Consider the following 24,622-nt stretch of genomic DNA (forward strand, 5'->3'; position numbering starts at 1 on the left):
TGAATCTAATGCGTCTCTCCATGCATTTGAGTAGCTGACCATGTTCCAAAGGGACATGTATAAGTACTTAGAGAGACAAACTAGCATCGGTATTTTGATCTGCCGAAGCTCTCATGTTCACCACTTTGAAATCGAGAGCTCAATGACCACAAGTTTTGCAGCAAAAATTGATAAGAGCAATGTCAACTCTCAGATTACCTTGCACTTGTCTCTAATTCCTAACCTTGTACTCCCTTTGTGGCAAGGAAAACCTATGCTATGCACATGGAGATTGTTCAGATGGCTATAGTCCTGCCTTGATGCATACATCTCAAGTTAATATGTATTGAAAACAAATGCAGTGTTGTGAATTTGAAAAGTGGCAGCATGTCAAATTTTTTATATATCAAATTTTTATTTGAAAAGCGGCAGCTCGACTCTGATGAATTCTACAAACAAATATGGAGATCAAGGTTAGCCTGAACAACCAGAATTAAGAAAAGCAGGTGGCTGGATTAATGAAATAGACCATCAATTAGTAACAACATCAATGGATTATTGGAGAAGTCCATGACAATAAAGCTGCTTGACTTACATCAAGCAGAAGCTATTATTTCAAGGTTGCCTGAATGGAAGTAAACATTACACCACCTAAAATTGATAGCTAGACCCACTCCATAACAATATCTCCCTGGTTGAAGCCCTGTCAGCCAACGAATGAGGCACTCCCTGTCAGATAAACCTCAGCTAGCCAGTTGGAGGAGACTACTGCTCTAAGCAAGAACCTGGGCCTGTTGGAGCCCCTCGACCAGGTCCAGCCAACGGTGCAGCAGCAACCCCCCTTTGATTCAGCAAACACCTGAAGCGAGCCAATCTTGACGTGACTTGTTTTGGATCCTTTGCCAGCTTTTCAAGTGGAGTCCATAACCGCTCTTGGGCCACAAAGAGCAAATGCTTTAGTCAGCATATCTTTTAAAGAAGCAAAATGTATGTAGTTATAGTGACAAACTTGCACTTGCTTGTTTCTGCTAAATATGCATGCATATAACAAGATTAATTTGACTTTGACATGACAAGCTCAATGTCAAGTGCATTCAACAAGAAGAAATTGAGGTTTAGCAGTCGATGGCTTTTATACTGCTGCTATTATGAGTTCATTATATTACTGAGGGAATTAATCTGCCTTCCTATGTATCTTTCTTTCATAGGCAAGCCACAAGAGTCTAGCACAACAGGTATGGTGCAAAATGTACAGATTAAACACATAGAAATCAGACTACATCAAGTTGCTGGACACATATCGACGTCACATGGTTGCACATGGTATGTCTTCCGATCACGTACCGAACTTTATTTACTTTTTGTCAACAAAATTGTGCATCACATAGGAGTGCATTAAAGGATAACACTTAGATGCCCTTCTAAGATTTCTATGTTCATGCACTAAATTTGAAAGGAATCACTGCTTATCTAGTCATCTTGAGGTTTCTGAAAAACATCATCAAAATATACATGCAGATTTGCAGCATGTTCTATGCAGTTAAGCTTGGATTGATATGAAGATTGTGAAGAAAAACTAGCTGTTGAAGTGTAACTGCATGCATAGGATGACCACATCCAGACTGAAAAGAATAGTAATAATAAAATTTCAATACTAGTTTTAGAAGTGTAGGTAGTAGGCCAGCAGAAAGGTGAAACTGAAAGCAGGCTATTTTTGGACAAAATCAGGCAATCAGAGATCCATGGAAAATTTGGTACAACACAGGTTATCTTTCTTTAACTGGGGACATGATTGGACATCTAACTTTGTCATTCAAGATCTTCATGGATGATAGGAGTATAATAGAAACTTTAGCCGATAGGGAAATTGGATCTGCACCAAAATTAATTGTTAGTTCATTATCTTGCAATAACATATAAAGAACAAAACACTAACCCAACTAATTACCTGCTGCTGCTGCAGCACGTGGCCATATAGTTTGCTCAATATCCGAGGTATCTATGTGTTCTCCCCACATGCATACTTCTCCACCAATAACCAGTTTCTGCTGTTCAGGCTTGGAAATATTTTTGAGTGGCTCATTCATATAGAACTTCTGCCATGTGGCATCTAGATGATCCAGGTACCAACTATCCTGGTTGCTGACAATGCACCTTAGACCAGCAGCAACCACCGTTGGGGCCACTCCACCACCAAGCCTATCAGAGTGTAAGAATTAGACTATCATATGTAATGAAAAGGCCAGAATATGTCATAATCATGAATATCAACTTTGTTTTCCAAGCATTGATAGGTGTTACAGCAAATGAATGTCCTATGTTTATATAGGGTTTTATGGTTTGATGAAGGTTGGAATTCAAAAGCAAGCTTCCTTTTGATTTCTTTTCAGGAATGAGCACTGTTAAGACGCAAACTGTTGAAGCAATAAGTACAGAGACTAATGAGAAGAAATTATGTGATTATTTCTACCGATTTAACAAGTCTGTAAGGCCATCTCAAAACTGATAAAGTAAAAGTCCAGAAAATTTAAGACATCGACCACTGCTTCATTTGAGATCTTGAACTGTACACACTTGGGACAGCTGGTTACGCCACCAGGGAAAGCTGATTGGCTGTCTCTAATCTTAACATGGGAATCATGCTTTGTCAGTTTCAGATTTTCATTGGCCTGATAACTTAAATCTTTACAAATGTTTATATATTGCCACAAAGTAAAAATTTAAAAGAACAACATAATAACTGCAGTGAAAATTTAAAACTATATTGCAGTGTAAATCACAGTCCCATTTCAAATCCATTTTAAATCAAAGCATCTCTCAGAGCTTGGTTCAGTTCAGTTTCAGGGTAATATGGCACCAATTCGCCTGATATGGGTGGTTTGATCCCTGAGCTAGATATAAAACCAACACGGATACTCTGAATTCAACTAAATTTCTTGCATATATCTTCATCAAGTAGAATGACATCATCAGTGATTGGATGAAGAAGTCTAAAAGAAGTGATTTATTTCTAAATTGGTGGATAAGTGCAGAGTTTAATTATGGGTGCAACCTTATACACTTTGAAAACAGATGAGATACTGCAAGCTTGTTGCGAATAGGGGTTCTAAGCATAGTTCTTTAAAACAGATGTTGAATAAAATCAAGAACAATTTGTACACCAGTAACTGGATGAATGAATAGATCTATATAATGACATGGATGAAATAATTCCCTCAATTAAACATAGATATATGAATAAAATTGACTAACGAGATGTATTAATATTTCAAAGCACTATTCCAAGGCACATGATTGATTAACATATGTTCTATTACACTTAAGGACATGTCCTGCAAGCCAGAAAACTATAACATATTCTCAGTAATAACGCAGATTCTTCATAATCAGACATGATGGTTCTTTTGCACATTAACAGGCACAAAAAGATATCTTGCATTCAATATTTTAGAAGAAATACCAGTTATGCACCACCGTTTTAGGGCTCAATTTGTCCCCGAAGTTGTTGAATGTCTCCTCCCTGTTCCCCATGCAACAACATATTTTAGAGCATAAAATATTTAGGAAGCACAAACCTGCTAAAATGAAGGCTTCTCACCAATTAATGACTTCGTATCCATGCGATAGTGCTATCTTTTGGGCTCGTAAGACAAAGTATTGATAGCCACCAGATTCATTCATCCTATGCTCTTTCAACCTGCAGACAAGAAAATTGATAAGACTTACTAGTGCATATTAGAAAATGCCAATTTTCAGAATGAACATCCCACAAGATTACAGAGTGAGTCACAAAGAAAAGTAGAGCTCTTTATGAAATATACAAAAATGATCCAAAGAAATTAAGCATGACTAAGAAATAAAATATTTTCACAGAGAAAAGTCGAGTTTATAGAATATAAAAGATAATCCAAGGAATTGAAGAATCACTAAGAAATAAAGTTACCATCCAACCAGCCTTCATAATACATGTACAATTAGAGGTGGGCATTGGGCCAGGCCGCCCATGGCCCGGCACGGCCCGGCACGAAGCGGGTTGTGCTAGGCACGGCCCGCTTGCTACAGTAACGGGCCGTGCTAGGCACGGCTCATAAAAGGGCGCCAGGCTGGGTTAAGGATTTCTGGCCCGCGGGCCGAGCCCGGCACGGCCCATAAGGGCCTGGGCTGGCATGATTCGTGGGCCAAGCACGGCACGGCCCGCGAATTTTTAGGACTCCAATTTTTTTTCCCCAAAATACCCCTCAAATTAGCCGTTTTATGGCTGTTGGAAAGGGCAAAATGGGTAAAAAGCCACAAATAGCCGTTATGGGCCACCCATAACGGCTATTTTTTTTGGGACAGACGGGCCGTGCCAGGCAGGCACGGCCCGTCTTGTGCCTGGCACGGCCCGTTTGGTCCGTGGCCTAGTGGGCCTGGGCCAGGCCGGGCCCGGCACGGCCCGATGCCCATCTCTATGTACAATTATTAGGTTCACTATCCAAAGTGTTCAGTTAACAAGGTATATGATACTAGACCGCATGACATGAGAGTCAGAGAAAAATCCCCTTGTCATTCAAGATCTTTCTATTAGCCAAATTGCATATGTAACTATTCCTGTAGGATGGAATTGGTCATAGAGCACTCAATAATTAAGATTTTAAAGACTTATTCACAATTTGATCATGAATAAATTATTAGATAGTTGATACCAAGGTCGGTGGAACCATCCTGAACCGGACTGGTGGTTCACTAGTACGGTTCCGGCAACGGAAACGAAACCAGCTGCCGAAGCCGGAGGAGGAGAAGAAAAGAGAGAGCGAGCGGGAGAGGAAGGGAGAGGGCGTCCCTCCCTCTCTCTCTTTTTTCCTCTCTCCCATGGTGTCGTGCCCTCTCCTCTGTCGGTACAAATCCGGTACAGTCCGTATCAACTCGTGCCGCCGGGAACCGGTACAGTGCCCGGTACCGATTCCGCCGACCTTGGTTGGTACATTCTGTTTTGCATTTTTTTTGCTACTGTCCTTACCATACATAGTTTTCTATGACAAACTTATAAGCATATCAATCATCATACATCTTTTCTGTATTTTCAAAATTTTCTGATTAGTCAATATTTCCCTTCTACCTGAACTTTTGGCAGATCTCCTACAATTTTGTCTAGTTCTGAATAACCACCTTCCTGCACCCCTAAAAGTTGCTGAACATCTAGATTTAAGTAATGATTACTTTCATAATGTGCTACAATGATTACTTGTCCAATCTACAGTTTACAACAAATATGTCACATAACTTCAGCAATTTTTTTTACTGTAACAGCTATAGTTTACAGGTAAAGGAAGGAATCTTCACCTACTTGCAGTGGCATATATTGGGATGCAAAAACCTCAACTAGAAATACTGTTCTATTACAGCAAAATATGTCAACTGGTATCCACAAAAATGGTATATGAACTACAGTGAAAATATGTTGGAACTCAAATGGAAATTCAGTGGCATTAACACTAATAGGCTAATAATGCCACTACAAACATAAAAGTTTTGATGGCTCTTAACAGTGAGAAGAAAAATTATCATAAGGAAACTGCATAACAAAAACAGTAAATACAAGTCGTAACCAGGCTTTTGTGTTATTCTTGGTGTTTGCAAATATTTCCCACCATGCTCTTCAAAGTTTCTGGCACCTTAGGCAAGAACAACTTCAAAAGTCACTGGGCCACCCTTTTAGACAAGAACATCTTCCCATGTAAAACTGCTCTTGAAGGAGTTCTCTAGATTTAAGAGATATCACCATACTGGGAGCAATCATTTAAGTCTTTTACTCTTCTCCAAAGTCATCATCATCGTTTAACAAAAGATTTTCAAGAGTTCCTCTAGATCATGACAAGATATTTATCTCCAAATAACGCATGCTCAGTATTTGAGTATTCCCCCTTTTTTGGGAAATGTAGGATTGATCATAGAACTAAAGAACTAAGAATAAAATAATTAATTTACAGGAATTGATTTGACATAGATATTCTACATAAAATTTCTCTGCATCGTGGTGATCTTAACTTCATGCATGGATTGACTACAATGTGTTTGAAGTAGATGATGCTTGTTTAGGATGTGTTAGTGTTCAGTCAGTATTTCAACTTTCAGGATTGAAATGTCGAAGATCTGGATGCTCACATTCAGTTATAGCAATGCACGTTGTATTTTTATACAAATGCAATGTTATAAATAGTTATTATGTGGCTTTTGTGCAACAACCATATAGCCTTTGGTTTTCTGAAAATTGATGAAGCGATATTTGGAAGACAAGCACACACATATATAATGTTCACTATTAAATTGCTTACGAAGAAATGTTTGAGCAATGACTTCTAAGGCTGTGTTTGGAATTTTTTCTTCTCTTTTCAAGTTCATGATTCCATTTCCTAGATTTGAAATTTTGAACCTTGAGACTAGAGGTTTTCTAGGAGATGGTAGGCTGCTTAAGACTTTGAAAGATTCATATGATAAGGAGAGAAAATATTGATATGGAAAGTTCTACAAAAAGTAGAAATTCCCAGTTTCATGATTTAACGGCCTTTATGAAATCTCATTGCAAAACCGAACACCCGGTATAATAAAATCATAACTTGCCACAATAAATACATTAAATTCATGAAATATCATGATTTTATAGATCCAATTGCACCCTGAGTAATTAATATAAATATTGGTAGTTTAATTTTGAGAAAAATGGTTTTGTTTGCATATACAGTAATTATTATGAGTTTTTTAGATAAATTAAATTAGTGATCGAAGCATTAGCCACGTTTTCACATTATTTTCCAAAACTTAAATCTTCAAGAGTTCTAAATCTGTTTGTTTGCCATTTTTTTAAAGAATGAAACTATAAATTATTTTCTGCAGCTAGATGCAATGGATGCTAGTGCATGGTCTGATCAACATGCAGTGCTGCAGAAACCCTGAGTTAGCATTACATTCGAAGTCTTCAAGGAACTGCTGAATACCATACAAGATGAAGGCATTTACTACAAATAATATGTTAGTTTTGGCAAAGTTTATTCAATGTATACATCTCTTTTACCAACATTAGAAATTACATTGCTTAACAAGTTATGTTGCTATGGTAATCTGTCACAAACACAGAAAGAGCAATTTTGTCACAGATGATAACTATGCCTCACTGTGATGTATCAAAATAATAGACTGGAAGTTGAATACATACCATTTGTTTATATGAGGGGTGGAAGTCCAGCAACCTGAAGCCCATGTTTAAACAAGTGAGTATACATCTAATTGCCAATGACCATAGGATTATTATAAAAAAAGGTGCTTCCATATTCAACTTTGATAAACTATTTACTAGTCATATCTCTCATTGGTTTCTACAACATTAGTTGAAGTTTGAATGGAAAAGATAATAAGCAATCCTATAAGGACTGGCTATTAAATACCTCACAAAATCCAAGGATCTAAGGGTATTTAATTAAGAGTAGTAATATTAAAGGATCTTTGCTCCAGAAAGATGTTTTAAGCATGATTACTATCATCATGAGAACAAAATTTCATGTGATGAGATATGCAAAGGTATAATATTACCACCAGGAAATGTTATAAATAAAAGAATTTCTCAAACTTACTTGTGTTGACTTCATCACCTCCCAAGTGGACAAATCTGAACTTAAAAACCTCACTAAAATCTGTGACATTGAACAGAAAATTAATTACTTTGTGACAATTGCGATATTCAAAAATTTACTCTTTTCCTTTTGAGCTAAAGACATTCATATATTATGGGTTTAATCAAAAGAAGAAAATGGAAATTCTGTGAGCCACATAATTATGCTTCAAAGTTACAGAATTTTGTCAAATCTATCCTTGAAGAAGTAGGTTTGATCAAGGTTTTCACAAATAAATTCATCCATAGGATTAAAAAAAGTATACAAACGAATTACACCAGACTTTCATTGATCATCAATTCTTCGCTTAAGTGCTAGAAATAGTAGCTCTATCTAATACATTATAATACTGAAATTGGATCTCAACTCATACCCCAAATAATCATTGGAGGGCTATAACAAATTTCAAGTTTTTTGACATGCACCAACATTAGGATACTTTAGGACATGCCTTGACATTGCAGTTCACTAAACATGGATTACATCGCATAGGCATTGCAAAAAAATGAGTCCATTATGGAGTGAACCTTGCAAAATAGATTAGTTTATGGGTCAAAAGGGTTAGATTGGGTCATGTCTGTCGACCTAGATGGGTATGGGTCAAGGGATCTTGACCCAATGTCGCCGATCAAGGTTATGTAAGTTGTTTTAGCTTCACCCTGCCTGACTTAACTTGTTGCAACCCTACATCACCATGGAGCAATTGATGCAGTTCAGTGACAATTATATGAATACATCCTTACATAGTGACAGATACATTGACAAAATATAGATGGTTTTTGTGTCAAATTTTTGAATCATTTGTTGTCATCATGTGTCTGTGTCTAGCTAACATCTGTTGTATTTACATAACAGAGTTAATCATTTGTCCAGATGGAAAAAAGATACATGATCGATGATTATGTCACCTGAAAGAATTCCATCGATTACTTTGAATGTAAACTCATTGCTGACATCAAGTGGCTCTTGGCAATCAGCAGATGGCCACAAAGAAGGATAACCGATACCCCTGCCAGGAAAAGCTGTCAACTCCTTGAAAATTCTTATTGTGTTTTATTGTGCAGTGAAACAAGAATGTTGTTTTTTACTCCTTCAACGACTCCAGAGAAATCAATGATATTGGAGTTGGGTAAAGTTTATAAGAGAGCCACGCTATGTCATGCTAACCCAACACCAGCATAGTATATGCCATGCCGTTTCCGTACTTGGAATGCACTGCCATGCATGGGCATGCACTAGCACACATGCAATGGCAGGTGACAGTCCATGCTAATTAGTACAAGTAACACTAAAACCCATGGAGTAAAGAACTTGATTTGGTAGACATAGATATTGCAACATTGGTCAGAGGAACAGGTATGAACTAATAATCAGACAGTGAATCAGAAAATATCACAAAAGCCGAAATATCACTAGCAGATATAATCCTTATACAGTGAAAAAGATGGGGTCCCAAAAATTAGTAAAAGATGGAAAATGATAAATATACAAAAATAAAATTTTCTTATTGGTGGTTATATATTAAGTAGTTTGTAGTAAATAGATTCAGAAAATAACAATAACTTTGGAAATTATATAGGTCAAACTTTGACAAAAGAATGTCTACAAAAGATGATCAAAGATAGGGGTGAAATATGCTGACATTGGTGCAACCATACAGGCAACTTCCTAAATATTCTGGGTACTAAGACTATTCAGTAACAATTAGTATAGTGTTGTTTGAACAAATATCAACACATTATTCTGGCTATTAAGGCTATTTAAGTAACCAATAGTACACAGTTGTGGGAACAATATATCAACAACCTGAGCAGAACGCAATAAGCTAACCCAAATAGTCCGGACAAGATTTGATGGATATAGTCATGGTTTTGTCAACACAGTCAACCACAACAAAGGTTTCAAGTCCTGGTATTTGGTTTTGCTGCTGTAAGCTTCCCAGAATTTAAATGGAAGGATATAAATTGGAGGTACATTGCCGTTCCTATTTATACCTTACATTGCACATAGGAGAAATATTAACTGGCCGAGGACAATAGTGAGGTGAAATTGAAAGCGATGAGAGTGCATATGCTGCTGAAAGATTACGTGCATCATCAACTAGTCTCATGGTATCAATACGTAAATGGGAGTGAGGATAATCTCATAGTTCTGGCTATACTTTCTGAGACAACATAAGATGCAATTTCATTATTTAAATTTTTATTTTTGTTTTTTTATGTTTCCAGGTGTTAATACTTATGAAGATGTCAAGGACACAATTTGCAACGATGATAGATGATACGTATTCTAGTCACTGCATCTTTTTTGTGCTATCGCAGGAACTTCAAGTTCATTTTTATGTCATGAACTTTGTAAGATATCTTCAACCCATGCTAAATATATTCTTCACCGAGTTGATTGTATAGCATGCCCTTTTACATGCTAAATATATTCTCCAAATATTAAGTTAACCTCATGTACAAGAAGAAATGGAATACTGCAGCAATTCCTTAGAAACACAACATCTCAATCTTTTCATGCCAGAGTCAAACGTCAACCCCTTCTACTCATGTTCTGCAGTAAGGTGTAGCTTACAGAGAACACTACACACAATTTTCTAGTCCATGTATTAGTGGTGACACTCAACCAAAAGTTTTCTACACACTGCCTACTGAAAACAACATTTTCTGACTCTTTTTCTTTTACGTATATGCAGAGGTTTTCTTTTTCATCTCCAATCTCACCATTATTGCTCAACGGACTTCAGAATTTTATTTTTATAATCTCAGTTATAAAGACCACTTGACTATAATAGAGGGCCTGTTACTGCTCATTGATGTTTACATTAGCATTATCTTCTTAATGAGAAAAGATAACTAAACTTTGGGGTTCCTTTGCCCTTAACTTTATTAAATCAAATATGATTTTTCCATTCTGATGTGTCTTTTGAGCTTAAATAGCTTAGCAACACAATTTATCATTATACAAGATCATTTATTTGTATATGTCAAGTCTTTTTAGTTGAAAACTTAATTGATAATATAGGTCAGGATTGCAAGAAGTATTTGTCTAGAAGCATATTCACCCTACATAATTGAACAGTTAAAAGGACTTTAGATCATATCTACCATGAGAGAGCATGACCCGGGACATCAATCTCCGCTAACACATTTATCCCTCGCCTTTCCGCATATCTGCAAGATTCATATTTGCACATATGAAAGGGTGAAGTTATGGAAAAGCATAATAATATAAATTCAATAACAAGAATGGTGATTCATATCCTACTTGTACATAAGGTTCTCAAGATGATAGATACATGTGGTAAGTGTACAAATACATATCAAGATAGAATTTTTCTTTTTTTTTTGTGTGTGTGTGTGTGTTTTAGACAGCATATATTTCGTCTCCCAAAATCTCCACACTACTATTATATTCATTTGATGAATGACCTATATGTCATCGACAAGATTGACTGGCTTCCATCCCAGAAGGCCCCTCTCAAATGATTCAAAAAAATTTAGCTGATTTTCTTTTTGTTTTAACTTTATGACCGGTGCTTTTTCAGGCAGTGCACAAGAATACAGTTTTGTTTTCGTAGCTGGTGTACAGTTGAGACGTGGCCAGCCCAAGGACATTTGATCTTGGAAAATGTTTTCACAATCAACTTTATCAACAAAAAAGAGAGATATTTAGGGAGACCTATTGGCTGAAGCCCAATTATGCCCTTAAACATTGTGATCATCTATTGATTGCATGGTCAAGCAACAGGGAGAGGGGATGAGGGATAAAGATATTCAGATATGATAGAAGAAATTGTTTAAAGTTAATTATCTGCAAAATAATAAGTTTCAGTGCTTGAGATGGTGCGCCAGGAACTATATCTTAGCCATGGCCCTTGCAAATATGGCCCATCATCTTGAAGATCTAGACACAGATGAAGGTAATGCTGACTACAGGCCCCAGATGAGACTTGATCATGTTTCCCAATAATTACACCAAATCAAGTTTGTTATCAAACATGACCCAAATAACTACGAAAATAAAGACTTACTGGACAATCTCTCGAGCATCAGCCATGGTATATCTCTCTGTATAAGAGTATGCACCATTCCACAGTCTTGGATATGAAGGTATCTCCAGTGGAAAAGATTGCTTATCCACAATGTGCCAATGAAGAACATTCTGCAAGAAAGTAATAATAATACAAAGTTATTTTGAGAAAGTTTAATGCAGAGATCTGAGTCAGGGATATTTGCATAAGTTTTTTTTTTTTTAAAAAAAAAAGGGCCAATGTACATGACTTTGAACAAAATTTGATGGCTTAATTTGAAATACAGGTACTAATGAACAAGAGAAACAGAAGATATTTACAGAAGTAGCTTGAGCAAAATATTCATTATGTCATACCAGCAGTTATCGCACTTACCAATTTACTGTAGGTCATTGAATCAATAACATCCTTTATCACTGGCACAGGAAGATAATGCCGTGATGTATCTGCATCACACAAAGTAATAGGTAATAGTTAGAAAGCATTCGCATGTGTAAAGACTATCATGAACTAGTGCATGAAAGCAGTGTTTGCCATACCGCCCTGAACCGCCTGGTATAAGGCGTACCATGCCGTACATGGTCAGGACCGGTACGAAAATACTATTTAGGTTGGTATGTTCCCATACCAAAGAATACTGAGGTGAATTGGGTGCGTATTGATCTATACAGCTCAATTTCAGGCAGTCATAAAAGGTGATAAAAATATCTCAAAAGCTATCCCAATATGTGGTTCATACTATATCGTACTGATCCGTACCATACCCAACCAGTAATGCACCGGTATGATACCCTATACCAAGATTGTGGATCTTGCACGAAAGTATCCTATGTTTATATAGTTTTGGAAAGGTGAAAGCAAACCACATAATTTTGCTCACGTAAAAAAGGTGGAGAAAGTTTCCTTCTGTTAAAGGTGAAAACATGAAAAGTAGATATTTGGGATAAATATCAAAAGAAAAAACTGTATGCTTACTATTAATGAAAGTTGATATGAATTAGCAAATAGTAGGTAAGAGATAGTAGCATGTGCATATAACGTGACATGCACACAAATACACAGAATTGAGATGGAATCCCACCATAGGATTTGAACATGGATCCTATCAATGTAAGATAAGTCACTTAGAACTAGAATGTATATCCTTGATTATGATTTATAATATAATATTACAATGTCCAAAATCATAATCAAATAGTTTGAAAGCTTTTAAGTATGTTTCCATTGATTATAAAATGGACGATTTTTAAGGGCAAGATATAATATTTAGTTTTAAAAGGGTCCAAGCTCACAGTGTTCTAAATTCTATATCTGATCAACGAATTGCATTCTCATATTATATGATCCAATGTGCTTTTATTTTGTTCTACCTCAGCTGTCCTCATAAATTTTACAACTCATTGTTAAGCAACTGCAAAACATTGTTTTTAAGCATTTAGACATATTGCAATATGCAAATTAAGATCAATGGGGTGGATTCTTATTTTTAATGGCGCATCACACAATTGAGATTGATATAAATTTGGGCCCACATCCTTTATGTAAGATTATACGTTTATCTTTCTATCATTGAAAGATGCTGTAGTTGAGAAAATAATACAGACGTATTGCACAATCTAAGTTGCATGATATGTAGTATCTACCCCATATAATTCATCAGGGCTCATTCGTGATATGAATGTTATTGCTTTTATAATAATGATTTCAAAGATTATCTCTACAGTATCATTACAAACACATCATTTTCATCAACCTGGAGTCAGCCAGAGATAATTTTGAAGAATCTTTTCATGGATAGCATATTTATGATTTATCTTGTCAACATTCAATCTGTTTTGTTCTTGTTTCCAATATCGATTAAAATATATGCTCTTTCAGTAATGTACCATATAATGGCCACATAAGCATTAACAGTAATCATATTGATCGTGAAGCAAGGCTAATGATACATGGGTATGGTTTTGATATTTGAAGCCATGATTTCATAAAATAGCTATTTTCTTGTGCAATTGAATTTTATAAACATCCTAAAATAATGAAATTACAAATTCTATTTTGAGTAGAATCTTCTAAATTCGTGTTTTCCCCTCCTTATCATCTTGCATCTTTTTCCATTTTCAACTCTTTCCTTTTCGCAAACAAACACTTCTAGAAATTTGCAACTTTCAAAAATTCAAACATTTTAAAACTAGAAGAGTTGGCGATTTGATTTATAATCTTCCACACATAGCCCTAGAATTTATTTATAAAATTGGTATATCTGGCTAGTCCATCTCCAAAATATGCAGAAGATGAATTGAGCTTTAAATTTATTATTTAGAAAAGGAGAAGGTCAAAGCCACATTTTATTACTAGCGAAACATTTTGTTCAATGGTGAAATACATTTCATGTTACTTGTATGATATCCAGATACTATTGGCAGCAGAACCTCTTAGACATGCCATATTATTATTTTACAAAGTCACAATGGACATTTGATATTAGCCATCAACATCAATTGCGTTCATGTTAGAATTGCATCTAAGGAATGAAAGACAGAATGCTGATTCTTGACTCAATGAAGCAAACACATTCCATTATTTAAACCATCAATTTAAACTTTTTTTGAGGAATTATGCAAGCATTATCCAAGAGAACCGTATAAGCCAGCATAATTTTTGGAATAGATGCAACGAGCTTGCCATGGATTGGTCAAGCTGTAGAAGCACTTGGATACACATGTAAGTCTGCGAATATATCTTGGTTTAACGCCTTGGTACGTACAACAGTAGTTAACTTTCAGATGCTCAGCCTGCATCTGAGATCACAGATAAATGCAGACCAAGTTGGTGTCCAACAGTTTCAAGGTTTTAGACCTGTAAAATACAAGTTTTTGGACAGCAAAAGCTAAATGTCATCTTGGTATGGCTCTGATAATATATTTTTGGGCTTCTGTGAATGATGGAGCCTCACTCATGTATCTCCTTGATGATTTGCAAATCATACTAATGACTTTAAAAAGCAATTCAGTCTGATATCACACTGATACTGGCACTAAAGCCATCTTCAGCTTAAAATGCCAAAGAGGATGGAGCAGGCAAGGCGGTGAGACACAACATTATAGGTCCTACTGGTTAGGTAGCATCCCGACATTGAGACATTTCACAACTTGGGTGTCACAGAATACAAAATGTGAATAGTCAGATCATTTTAGAGAGAGAGGGGGGGGGGGGGGGGGGGGGGGGAGGAAATAAAGTCAGACCTTGTGCAGCACTAATTATCACTTAGAATTCAGAAATAGTTTATTTCAAATTTTTACAAGATAAATTATAGAATACATAAAATTTAAGTAGAAGCAAGTATCAATCAGATGGCAGCTCACCAATTAGAAGTCCACGATAAGAAAACCTTGGCTGATCAAAAATAGTCCAAGGAGCCAAATGAAGTTCAATAACCCTGGTGGTGAAATTAAAATAACACAATTGGCTAAAAGTCTGCACGGCATTTGAAGTCTGGTTAGCGGAACTTATTGAAAAAAGCTGCAAATATTATACTAGTGCATTTACTAGTAACATCAGTTATGGGATGAATGCTTGTAATTTACCTGCAAAGCATGAAGTGCTCCAAAAATTGTTTGAGCCTGCAATAAGAATTATCATATTAACTAGGCATAATTTTAAAGAGACGGACTAATTTTCTTTTAGAATGCATGAACAAATGACATTTTTGTGCATTCAGTACATTTGAAGAATTAGTGTCATGGACTACAAAGGCTTCCCCATCTTTAAGTCCTTGGAAGTTTAGCTTTGTTCTCATAATGATTCTCCACTATCACGCATATTGCCTTTGCAATTGTTTCTTGCAACTAGACATAAAACATACCTTTAGGAATTATGAGAATATTTTGATGCCTTGTTGCGCTACAGAAGGATAGCATACTGAAGCACCAAAGCCCAAACTCAAAAACAACTGATAACATTAAAGTGTAGTTGAGAAACTGGATATAAAACAATCCCTTATTACTAGAAAATCATGATATCGTTGATAATCCTTTTGTATGGTTGATTTATTATGCATGCTGTCACGCCATAACATAGTAGGCAACCATAAGAAACACCTTATAAAAATTTCTCTCCTCCAGATGAGCTGTATAATGGAAGACATTCTGGTTTATGAAGATGGCAGGAAATGCAAGGAAACCAACAATAATGAAAGCCGAGATAGAAATCTAGAGCCATGAGTTAAGAGCCAAAAGAATCATACAACTTCTCAGGCACCAAGCTTCTTTATTCATACTGTCTTGCAAACTCAGCAAACCTACTATTTAGTATCATACAGATCAATGTCACAATCCTTCAGCAGTATTTCCACCTTTCATCATGACAGCAATAAGCATGCTTACATATGAGCCTTCATAGCTTCCATACACCCAGATTGCACCACTCTCCCTCCAACCCACACATCTACCCAGGAAAAAGAAAGGCACTCCGCTCCACAAGAAGTTTTTTATCAATTTAAAATAAACCTGTCAATGACAAAACAAAAAATTTTGAAAATAGGATCAAAATTTTACCTACCTCAATATGTGCATATAAGGGTTCTCCAGTTGTGGGAACAGATAATGTGTAGGATTCATCAATTCCATAGTTCAGCTGCACATCAACCATGATAGATTTCAGACTAAAGGATTAAAAAGGTACAGTATAGAGAAGCATGAACTATATCTTTATATTCAAAATATAAATGAGAATTGTATTCACTTTGCATGACAATAAGCATTATATTTTTTGGAGATCATTAGCAGGTTATTCTACCCACTTACTACAGTTACAGTTTAAAGTGATTGGGTTCGAGCCCTTTTAAAATCTAATTTTGCGCACATAAGTACGTCTAGCATCTTTGTACATCAGGTTTCAATCTCATTAGGACTCATGCTGCACATTAACGTGCTATCACTTGGTTTCCCAACTGCTATGTTGTACAGCAATCCAAGTAGTCGAAGAATAACACTTTGACAAATAGTATTGTGATTACCAAAAAAAAAAAAAAAAACAAATAGTTTTTCAGTAGAATCTATAATTCTATATGAATATCAACACGGATTTCACCATCATACGAAAAAAGACAATATATAAGAATATGATAACTGTTATCTAACGTGCCAAATTTCATAAAAAGATACCTAATACATCATCAAAATAACTCATCCTATCTTTATATTGTAAAGGAACCAGTCTTGCTTAATCTTAAATTAAAACTTTACACTTTTAACAGAATTATTATCCTTGTATTAACACAAATATTCTGCAAAATATTATACATAGAGTACAATTTAAGATTTCAAATAGTGTTCATCCACAGAACAAGCTCCATCAAAAAAAAAAAACCGCAGAACAAGCAAGTTTATATCTTTCAATGAAACGAATCACAACCATAGCCAGATACTTTCAGAAACATCGAAAGCAATTACCTGATCATCAGATGAAAGAACCACCACATTCACACCAGTGAGAACACCAGACCCCGGCACGCGACCAGCAATGGTGTGAGACGCTTCGACAAGGTTGATCATCCTCCGGAACGCATCCTTCAAGATCCCAGAACCATCTGAATACTTGCTCCCGTCTGTCGTCAACTGGAAATCTCTGCCCAAATAAAGGGTCTGCGACCCATGAGACACCGATTTTGGCATCGGCCACAGATTTATGCCATCAGCGAGGAAACAGAAACCCAACAGAATTCCTATGAAGAACCCTACAGAAAGAGTCTGGCCAGCACCAGAGGAAGCTGCCCCCAGTGGCATTTTGGTGATTATGTGAAATGGATCTGAAAACCAGGGAACAGGTACTTCTCCTTGTGGAATTCGAACAAAATGTAGAATTTTGTTTTGGGAGGGATGGGGACAAGAACCCAAAAAGGATACTTTAAAGGGAAAAACCACAGATGAATATAAAAGCGACAACTTTTTATCGCACGAATCCAACAAATGCCGACAAAAGAGGAAGCTTTTCGAAGAGAAAAATGGAAAAATCTCGAGGAAAGAGAAATGGCGAACTCGAATTCAAGGAACTGGAAGAGGGATCTGAATGCAGAATTTTTTTTTTTTCCGAAACCAAGTAAATGAATCCAAAAAGGGAAGCTTTTCGAAGTGAGCGAAGGAAAATTTTGGCCTAAGAAGGAATGGAAGAGAAGAAGAGTGGCATTTTGTGAATCGATGGAGAGCACTCTTAAAAAATGATGAGAAGTGACCAAATGCTCCGAAAGAAGATGGAATTCTGACGACGAAGAATGGCGTGTTCCCGTAGCTGCTTCTGGAGAAGGAATTGGAATCCGAAAACCCCAAGAAGAGGAAACCGTGGGAAAGAGAACAAAAGGCTGGAGATAAGCTCAGAACGGTGGCATTTTGGGAAGCTTAGAATGAGAGAATCTGCGAAAAGAGTAGAAGACAAAGACCCTAAAACCTCTTTCTAAAGATGAAGCGAGAGTTAAAGAGGAGAGAGAGAAAGGATGGGGGGTGGAGGGAGGGAGATGGGGGCATTTTGGGAACTACGGCCGACTTCTTCTTCTTGTTCTTCTTGGCATGTGCTACGAAGCCCAACCACAGTACCAAAAGCGCTTCACGCAACATGGCACGAAGGCTTACTCGTGGAATCTAGGAGTTACCATAAATGACCAATGATTAAGTGAAACGTGGAGTGAAGCAAGTTTGGTACCTGGAATGGGCCCCGAATATTTTTGGTGCCAAGCGCGTGATTGGTTTCGCGGGCGCGCTGCTCGGTTCTTGAACTCGCCTGGTCACGTGCTTCGCGTCCGTCGGTGAGTTTGAGGACAATCTACCCCGTGGGCTCACACGAATTCCTATGCGGGCGGTGTATGGGCTTGTCACGTGAGGATCGTCAGTGGAACAACTATAATTGTGTGTATACACCATGAACTGTAGACATACATATACATGATCCCGTGCGGAAATCATGAACTAAAATAATCGAGACTAATTAGTTCTTCATCCAAACAAGATTATTCTTGATACCCTTTCAGGCCCTCAAAATATCTCTATAAGTTTCTTGCTCTTTTTCATTTTGTCAAAGCACTAAGCATTATGTTGTATTAACTGGTTGTGATTGGAGAATTTTATAAAAAATATTTATTTTAGGTTCTTGTAACTATATTTAGAATCTATTTGGTTTGCAGAAAGAATTTTTTCTCACTGAAATAAATTTTTTAAAAAAATAATTTCTAAAAATATGATCTCTGGAAAATAATTTTAATATGTTTAATTGATTATGAGAAAGTAGCACATTCTATGAAATACTTGTTATATCTTTAATAAAGAAAAAATTCTTACGAATGGATTTTCATGGCTTAAAGTTACTCTGAGAAAAAAAAACCCTAATTTCCAATGGTTATGAATGTAACTTTCTCATGTCCCCATGAGTTTTTCTTTCTTATAAAATATAAAATTTTTATTCTCATAGCAATGCTACTTTTGATCTCTCTCTTTTGAAAACTCTAACTAAATAAATAGCATTTTATTTTATTTTCTTATTGACCACACTTTTTTTTTCTTTTCCTTATTTTCTTGCGAACTAAATAAGTCCTTAATTATAACAAAAAAAAAAAGAACACATGCAACCATTTAATACATGCTCAAGAAATTGAAAAAATATATTGATTTTGTCTTTCTAGATGTACAATGAGGAGTGAGAGGATCAATTTATGTATTTGTACTCCTAAAAGCAAATAGAACTGGTTTTGGTGGTACCCTTTAGTTGACTAAAATACCTTGGGAGCAATAAAATTATATAGATACTATATTAATGATTTTCAATAAAATTTGTCTTATATACTATGTTTTCCATGAAATGTCAAAATCATAATCACTAAATGTTATGGATCGTCATTGGGATTGATATAGAATTTATAGTCATTGCAGAAAATTTATAGTTATATTCTTATTTTATTGTATCTGCCTCAAAATGAACTGCTGGAGAACTTGATGGCCATATGGCTTCGTATTTATTTTCTATTTTGTCAGATCTTCATCTGCATGAGATAATACACAAAGAGGAATAAGTGAAAACACATCGCTTTCCCACTTAGATTTTTGCAAGAATCCACGAAATTCTATAATTTTGAAATTTGAAAAGATCCGTACATGATTGATTTAGAGTCTATAATAAAAGGATTCTATTATTATGATGGATTTTCATTAGGAGCCCGTCCGCCATAAAATTCTCTTCTTAAAACCACAAATGGTAACCCCTATCCATCCCTTGACACAAGATTGTGAGAGAAGAGAAGAAACTCTGTAATCTTACGAAGTATCATATGTCTAAAGAGAAGCTAACAGTTAATGGTACTATTTTCTGAATAGTTGTAATAAATATTTTTTTTGAATTATTAGATATTTTATTTTTTGATTCTCACGTATTATATGTTCTAGACCGGTTCAATAAATCTGTTCCACAAAAAGAAAAAAACCGCCACAAATAGTAGCAACATCAAGTCCTAAATGATTTGGGATTGCCTCCTCTCTCTCTCTCTCTCTCTTAGTCTTGGGATAGATTTGCTGTCATCTTATAACAATAAACAGGATAATGAAAGTTTTGAGGGACAATGATATAGTTGCAAAACTCTCATGCAGCTGACCTCTTATCCAAACATACCTTACTAGTAGTTGGGCAAAAAATCTTCAATTGGCTTCTAATTTTAAAAAATTTCTGCAATGCTACCGGCAACTTTAATTTGTATCGTAATAGCAAATAGATTGCAGTACATGCGTCATTCATTGTGCATGTATAGAATTATAGGTCTACTGTAATGTCCGGGCCCAATACAGACTAGGCCCAATACTGTAGGGCCCAGTTTGAGGGTATTGGGCCAGGATGCAGGGTTAGCAGGCCCAGAAAGAATAGGCTCCCATCTTCCCCAAGGGCTAAAAAGACAGGATCACAGATGGCCAACGGAGAGACCCCCACAGGCATGCACAACCGGAGCCCGCCACCTCCCTCCTCCTCGGCAGCTGGGCCTCGAGCTGGCCTGAAGAGGGGGGGGTAGCTGGTGGCTCCTGAAGCCCTGAGCAAGGAGAGGATGCCACCTCTCCTTGAGGTCAAATCACAAGCTTAGTTTTTATAGACCTAAGCCCTGCTAACCCTAATCTTGGATATACCCTCTTAAGCTTCTAACCCTCTGATATTCGGTACCAGAGAGCTAGATCCTGGAGCTGGAGGTGGAAGGTGCCCCGCAGCCCCAAGGGAGGAAGGAGGGAACTTGCCGAGAAAGGGTCACTGCCCAACTCCACTCAGCCAAGTCAAGGTAAGCACACTGCCAGTAGACTAAAGCAAGAGAAGAGGGGAGGAACCCCCTCGGTGGGGGTGTTCTCCTCTCTGTTCCATCCATGGAACAGAGGGGAGCACACCAGCACAAGGAGAAAGATCGGGCAAGGAGAAGACAACAACAAAATCCTAGGCTGGACCCACGGGCCGCGGGCCGGACCAAGGAAACCCAAGCCCAGGCCTGGCTGCCACCCGGGCCGAGCCCAACCGGACTCGGCCTACGGGGTGACAGTCCCCGGCCGCTGCCGCCCTAGGGCAGAGGGGCAGCCAAGGGCCGCCGGGTCTGTCGTGCCGGCGACCAACGCGGCCTCAAGGCCGCCAGCCCCAGCCGAGCCCCACCTCTCCGCCGGCCGAGAGGTGGTGGCGAGACTCCCGTGTGCGGCCGCGAGCGTCGTCAGCGCCGTTGGTCCCGGCCGCGGGCTGTTCCTCCCTCAAGGTCTCTCTTCTCCACGGGAAGGAGAGAGGGTCGGCGACCACGGGCCGCGGCTGCTGCAGGCGCCACGGGAGCCGCCGACCGACCTCAATCCGGCCCTCCGAGCCCCGGCATGGGGTCGCCCCCCCTCAATGGTCACGAAAGAAGAGAGGGGAAACAGAGAAGAAAAGAAAACGGGAAGAAAAGAAAGAAGGAAAGAAGGAAAGAAAGAAGAAAAGAGGGAGAGGGGACTCATCAGCTCGGCGTCGTGTGCGGTGGCCGCCGGCTTCGGTTGCGAGCACCGTCGACACGAGCGTCGACCGCAGGCGCGGCCGAGAGCGCCGTAGGCTCGGCCGGGAACGCCGCGGGGCCTGGCCGCGGACGCCGCCGGTCGTGGCCCGGCCCCCTCTGCTCGCCGTCCTCCCCTCCGCTCGCCGTCCTGCCTTCGTCGGAGAAGAGAGGAGGAGAAAGGGTGAAGAGAGGAGGGAGTGAAGAGTCGGGAAGGTTCTGGAAAAGAGAAGAAAAAGAAAAGAAAAGAGGGAGAAAGAAAAAGAAAAAAAAAGGAAAAAGAAAAGAAAAGAAGAAAAAAAAAAAAAGAGAAGAGCCCCTTAACGGGTCCAGCCTAACGGGACGGATCGGGGTTCGGGTCCGAAACCCGTTAAGCTCAATAATAAGAAATTGGTTTAGCCAATTGAACCTGAACCCGAGCCCAATCAGATTGGGCTAAGTCTGGACGAGCCCAAACTGCAAATTGGGTCAAATCTGAACCGAATTAAGCCCAAATTAAATTGGGTCCGAATCCAATTAAGCTGAGTTGGTCTCAGCAGACCTAATTGATTGTAAATTAGGCCCAATTCAAGCCCAATTCAACTGACAGAAGGTCGAATTGACCTTGGGCTAATCCTGACTCAGGCCCAAATGAGCCACATTGACCAAATCAGAGGATCCAATTGGCTAGAAAAGGTTGGACCCAATTATAAACAAGGCCCAATCCTTTAATTAAAAACCCAATCAACCCATGTGGACCCAATTTGGTTTTAAATCGAACCCTAAAGGCTTCAAATTGGACTTGGGCTAAATTCTTGGATAGGACTCAAGCAAGTAAGTTCATAGTATGATGAACTAAGAGATTTTATAATAAATAAATGGGGAATAATGTAAACCCTATGATGTTGTTTTAGGTGATTAAGGATTTGTCACCTGGACTTGAGCAATTTGGAAAGCGAATTGATGTAAGTAATCTGTCTTAATCTTATCGTAGATCTTGTATTACATTTTATAAGATGAACCAGTATTTTTCATACAATTTGAATTGTATACATGATTTGTGAAGAAAGTAAGTAATCTGTCTTAATCTTATCGTAGATCTTGTATTACATTTTATAAGATGAACCAGTATTTTTCATACAATTTGAATTGTATACATGATTTGTGAAGAAAGTAAGTAATCTGTCTTAATCTTATCGTAGATCTTGTATTACATTTTATAAGATGAACCAGTATTTTTCATACAATTTGAATTGTATACATGATTTGTGAAGAAAGTAAGTAATCTGTCTTAATCTTATCGTAGATCTTGTATTACATTTTATAAGATGAACCAGTATTTTTCATACAATTTGAATTGTATACATGATTTGTGAAGAAAGTAAGTAATCTGTCTTAATCTTATCGTAGATCTTGTATTACATTTTATAAGATGAACCAGTATTTTTCATACAATTTGAATTGTATACATGATTTGTGAAGAAAGTAAGTAATCTGTCTTAATCCTATCGTAGATCTTGTATTACGTTTTATAAGATGAACCAGTGTTTTTCATACAATTTGAATTGTATGCATGATTAGTGAAGAATGTAAGTAACCTGTCCAAATCCTGTTATGGATCATGTCATGTTATTAATGTTTCCCAAGCATTTATTTTAAGTATATATGTTTCATGCATGATATGTTACAATGCATAAGTAACTTGCATGATCCCAGAAGTTATGGCTATGTATGCGACATGATGATACTGATATTTTAATCATGCATGTAAGTTTATAAAGTCTTAGCTAGCCCAGAGGCACTATAATGGGCTCAAAGATGCTACTGAGAATGACTGAGCCGCCAGTGGCTGAATAGTAACTGAGCTTGCCCCGCCAGTGGCTGAATAGTAACTGAGCTGCCCCGCCAGTGGCTGAATAGTAACTGAGCCTGCCCCGCCAGTGGCTGAATAGTAATTGGGCCTACCCCGCCAGTGGCTGAAAAGTAACTGAGCTTGCCCCGCCAGTGGCTGAATAGTAACTGAGCCTGCCCCGCCAGTGGCTGAATAGTAACTGAGCTGGCCCCGCCAGTGGTCGAGTCTGACTTCGCAGTAGCATCCGAGAGAAAAAGGACCACGGCATGCCGGGGGCACGGTTTCATATGCATATTTTATGAAAATTTTTGTGATTTGCACTACTGCTTTGTTTAAAATTGCATACATATTATGCCATGATGATTATTAGATAAACATGCATGTCAGCTTCTCAAACCCTGATTTACATGTTTAGCCTACTGGTTGATCCGGTAGGATTATGCAGGATTACTTACTGAGCCGTGTAGCTCACATCTGTTTATGCTTCGTTTTCTTTCAGATCCTCATCAGTGATCGCCACCAGATATGTTTTTATTTTGTTACAGAGCTTCGTATTTTTGGAGAAGCTTATATACTTTTGTACATTTGAATAGCATAGAAGTTCTGTATTTTTGGTTTCAAACTTGAAGGTTGTACTGCAAAACTTTTAATATATATATATAAGTTTGAATCCTTTTGGCTACCTGTTACCCCTGTATGAGGCTGCGTGCTACTGTGGGCGATAGTCGGCAATAGCACGGCCGTGTCACGGATCCGGGTCCGGGGCGTGACATCTACCATATGCATGATCCAGCTTTTTTTTTTTTTTTTATAGGTACATTGGCAACTCACACACAATCAATGTGGGTGCAACCAAAAAAGTCTAAAAGTAGAAGAAAATATATAGAACGGGACGGGATATGGTTATCCCAAACAAAATTCCTCGAATGATGAGCCGCAAAAGATGCCACCCAGTCCGCCGCGCTATTTGCCTCATGGAAGACATGGGCAACCCGGTGGAAGACACAATCCTTCAAAAGACTATGGATATCATGTAGCAGCTGCAGCACACCCGCCACAAGACTCGGATCCTAGATCCACTCGATCACCGTGGCTGAGTCCTCCTTAGGACAACA

At 37.9% G+C, this 24,622-nt stretch overlaps 1 protein-coding gene across 2 annotated transcripts; it reads right to left on the bottom strand.

Annotated features, from left to right (window-relative positions):
• Window positions 1-472: 472 nt before the first annotated feature.
• LOC103706065 (beta-hexosaminidase 3) lies at window positions 473-18,155 on the bottom strand. Of its 2 annotated transcripts, none has more exons than XM_008790037.4 (14): window positions 17,112-18,149; window positions 16,219-16,293; window positions 15,246-15,281; window positions 15,024-15,135; window positions 12,037-12,107; window positions 11,662-11,792; window positions 10,736-10,801; window positions 8,534-8,634; window positions 7,587-7,646; window positions 7,172-7,205; window positions 3,578-3,676; window positions 3,440-3,499; window positions 1,928-2,178; window positions 473-911 (listed from the first exon to the last, which is right to left on the bottom strand). In XM_008790037.4, exons 1-14 carry the CDS (start codon window positions 17,442-17,444, stop codon window positions 745-747), a joined length of 1,596 nt encoding a protein of 531 aa, XP_008788259.1. In that variant the 5' UTR covers window positions 17,445-18,149; the 3' UTR covers window positions 473-744. The 2 variants fall into 2 exon arrangements, with proteins under 2 accessions (XP_008788259.1, XP_038990433.1); XM_039134505.1 differs by lacking the exon at window positions 473-911 and adding an exon at window positions 1,714-1,852 and having other exon boundaries at window positions 17,112-18,155.
• Window positions 18,156-24,622: the final 6,467 nt, after the last annotated feature.

The sequence above is a fragment of the Phoenix dactylifera genome, chromosome 1 (genome assembly GCF_009389715.1).
Source record: "Phoenix dactylifera cultivar Barhee BC4 chromosome 1, palm_55x_up_171113_PBpolish2nd_filt_p, whole genome shotgun sequence".
Taxonomy (NCBI): domain Eukaryota; kingdom Viridiplantae; phylum Streptophyta; class Magnoliopsida; order Arecales; family Arecaceae; genus Phoenix; species Phoenix dactylifera.

Coding starts and splice junctions, on each gene's coding strand:
- LOC103706065 (XM_008790037.4), bottom strand. CDS start 17,444: ATGCCACTGGGGGCAGCTTCCTCTGGTGCTGGCCAGACTCTTTCTGTA. Junction 15,136..15,245: donor GAGCACTTCATGCTTTGCAG/GTAAATTACAAG, acceptor AATGCCGTGCAG/ACTTTTAGCCAATTGTGTTA. Junction 8,635..10,735: donor CCGGGTCATGCTCTCTCATG/GTAGATATGATC, acceptor TTTTCCTGGCAG/GGGTATCGGTTATCCTTCTT.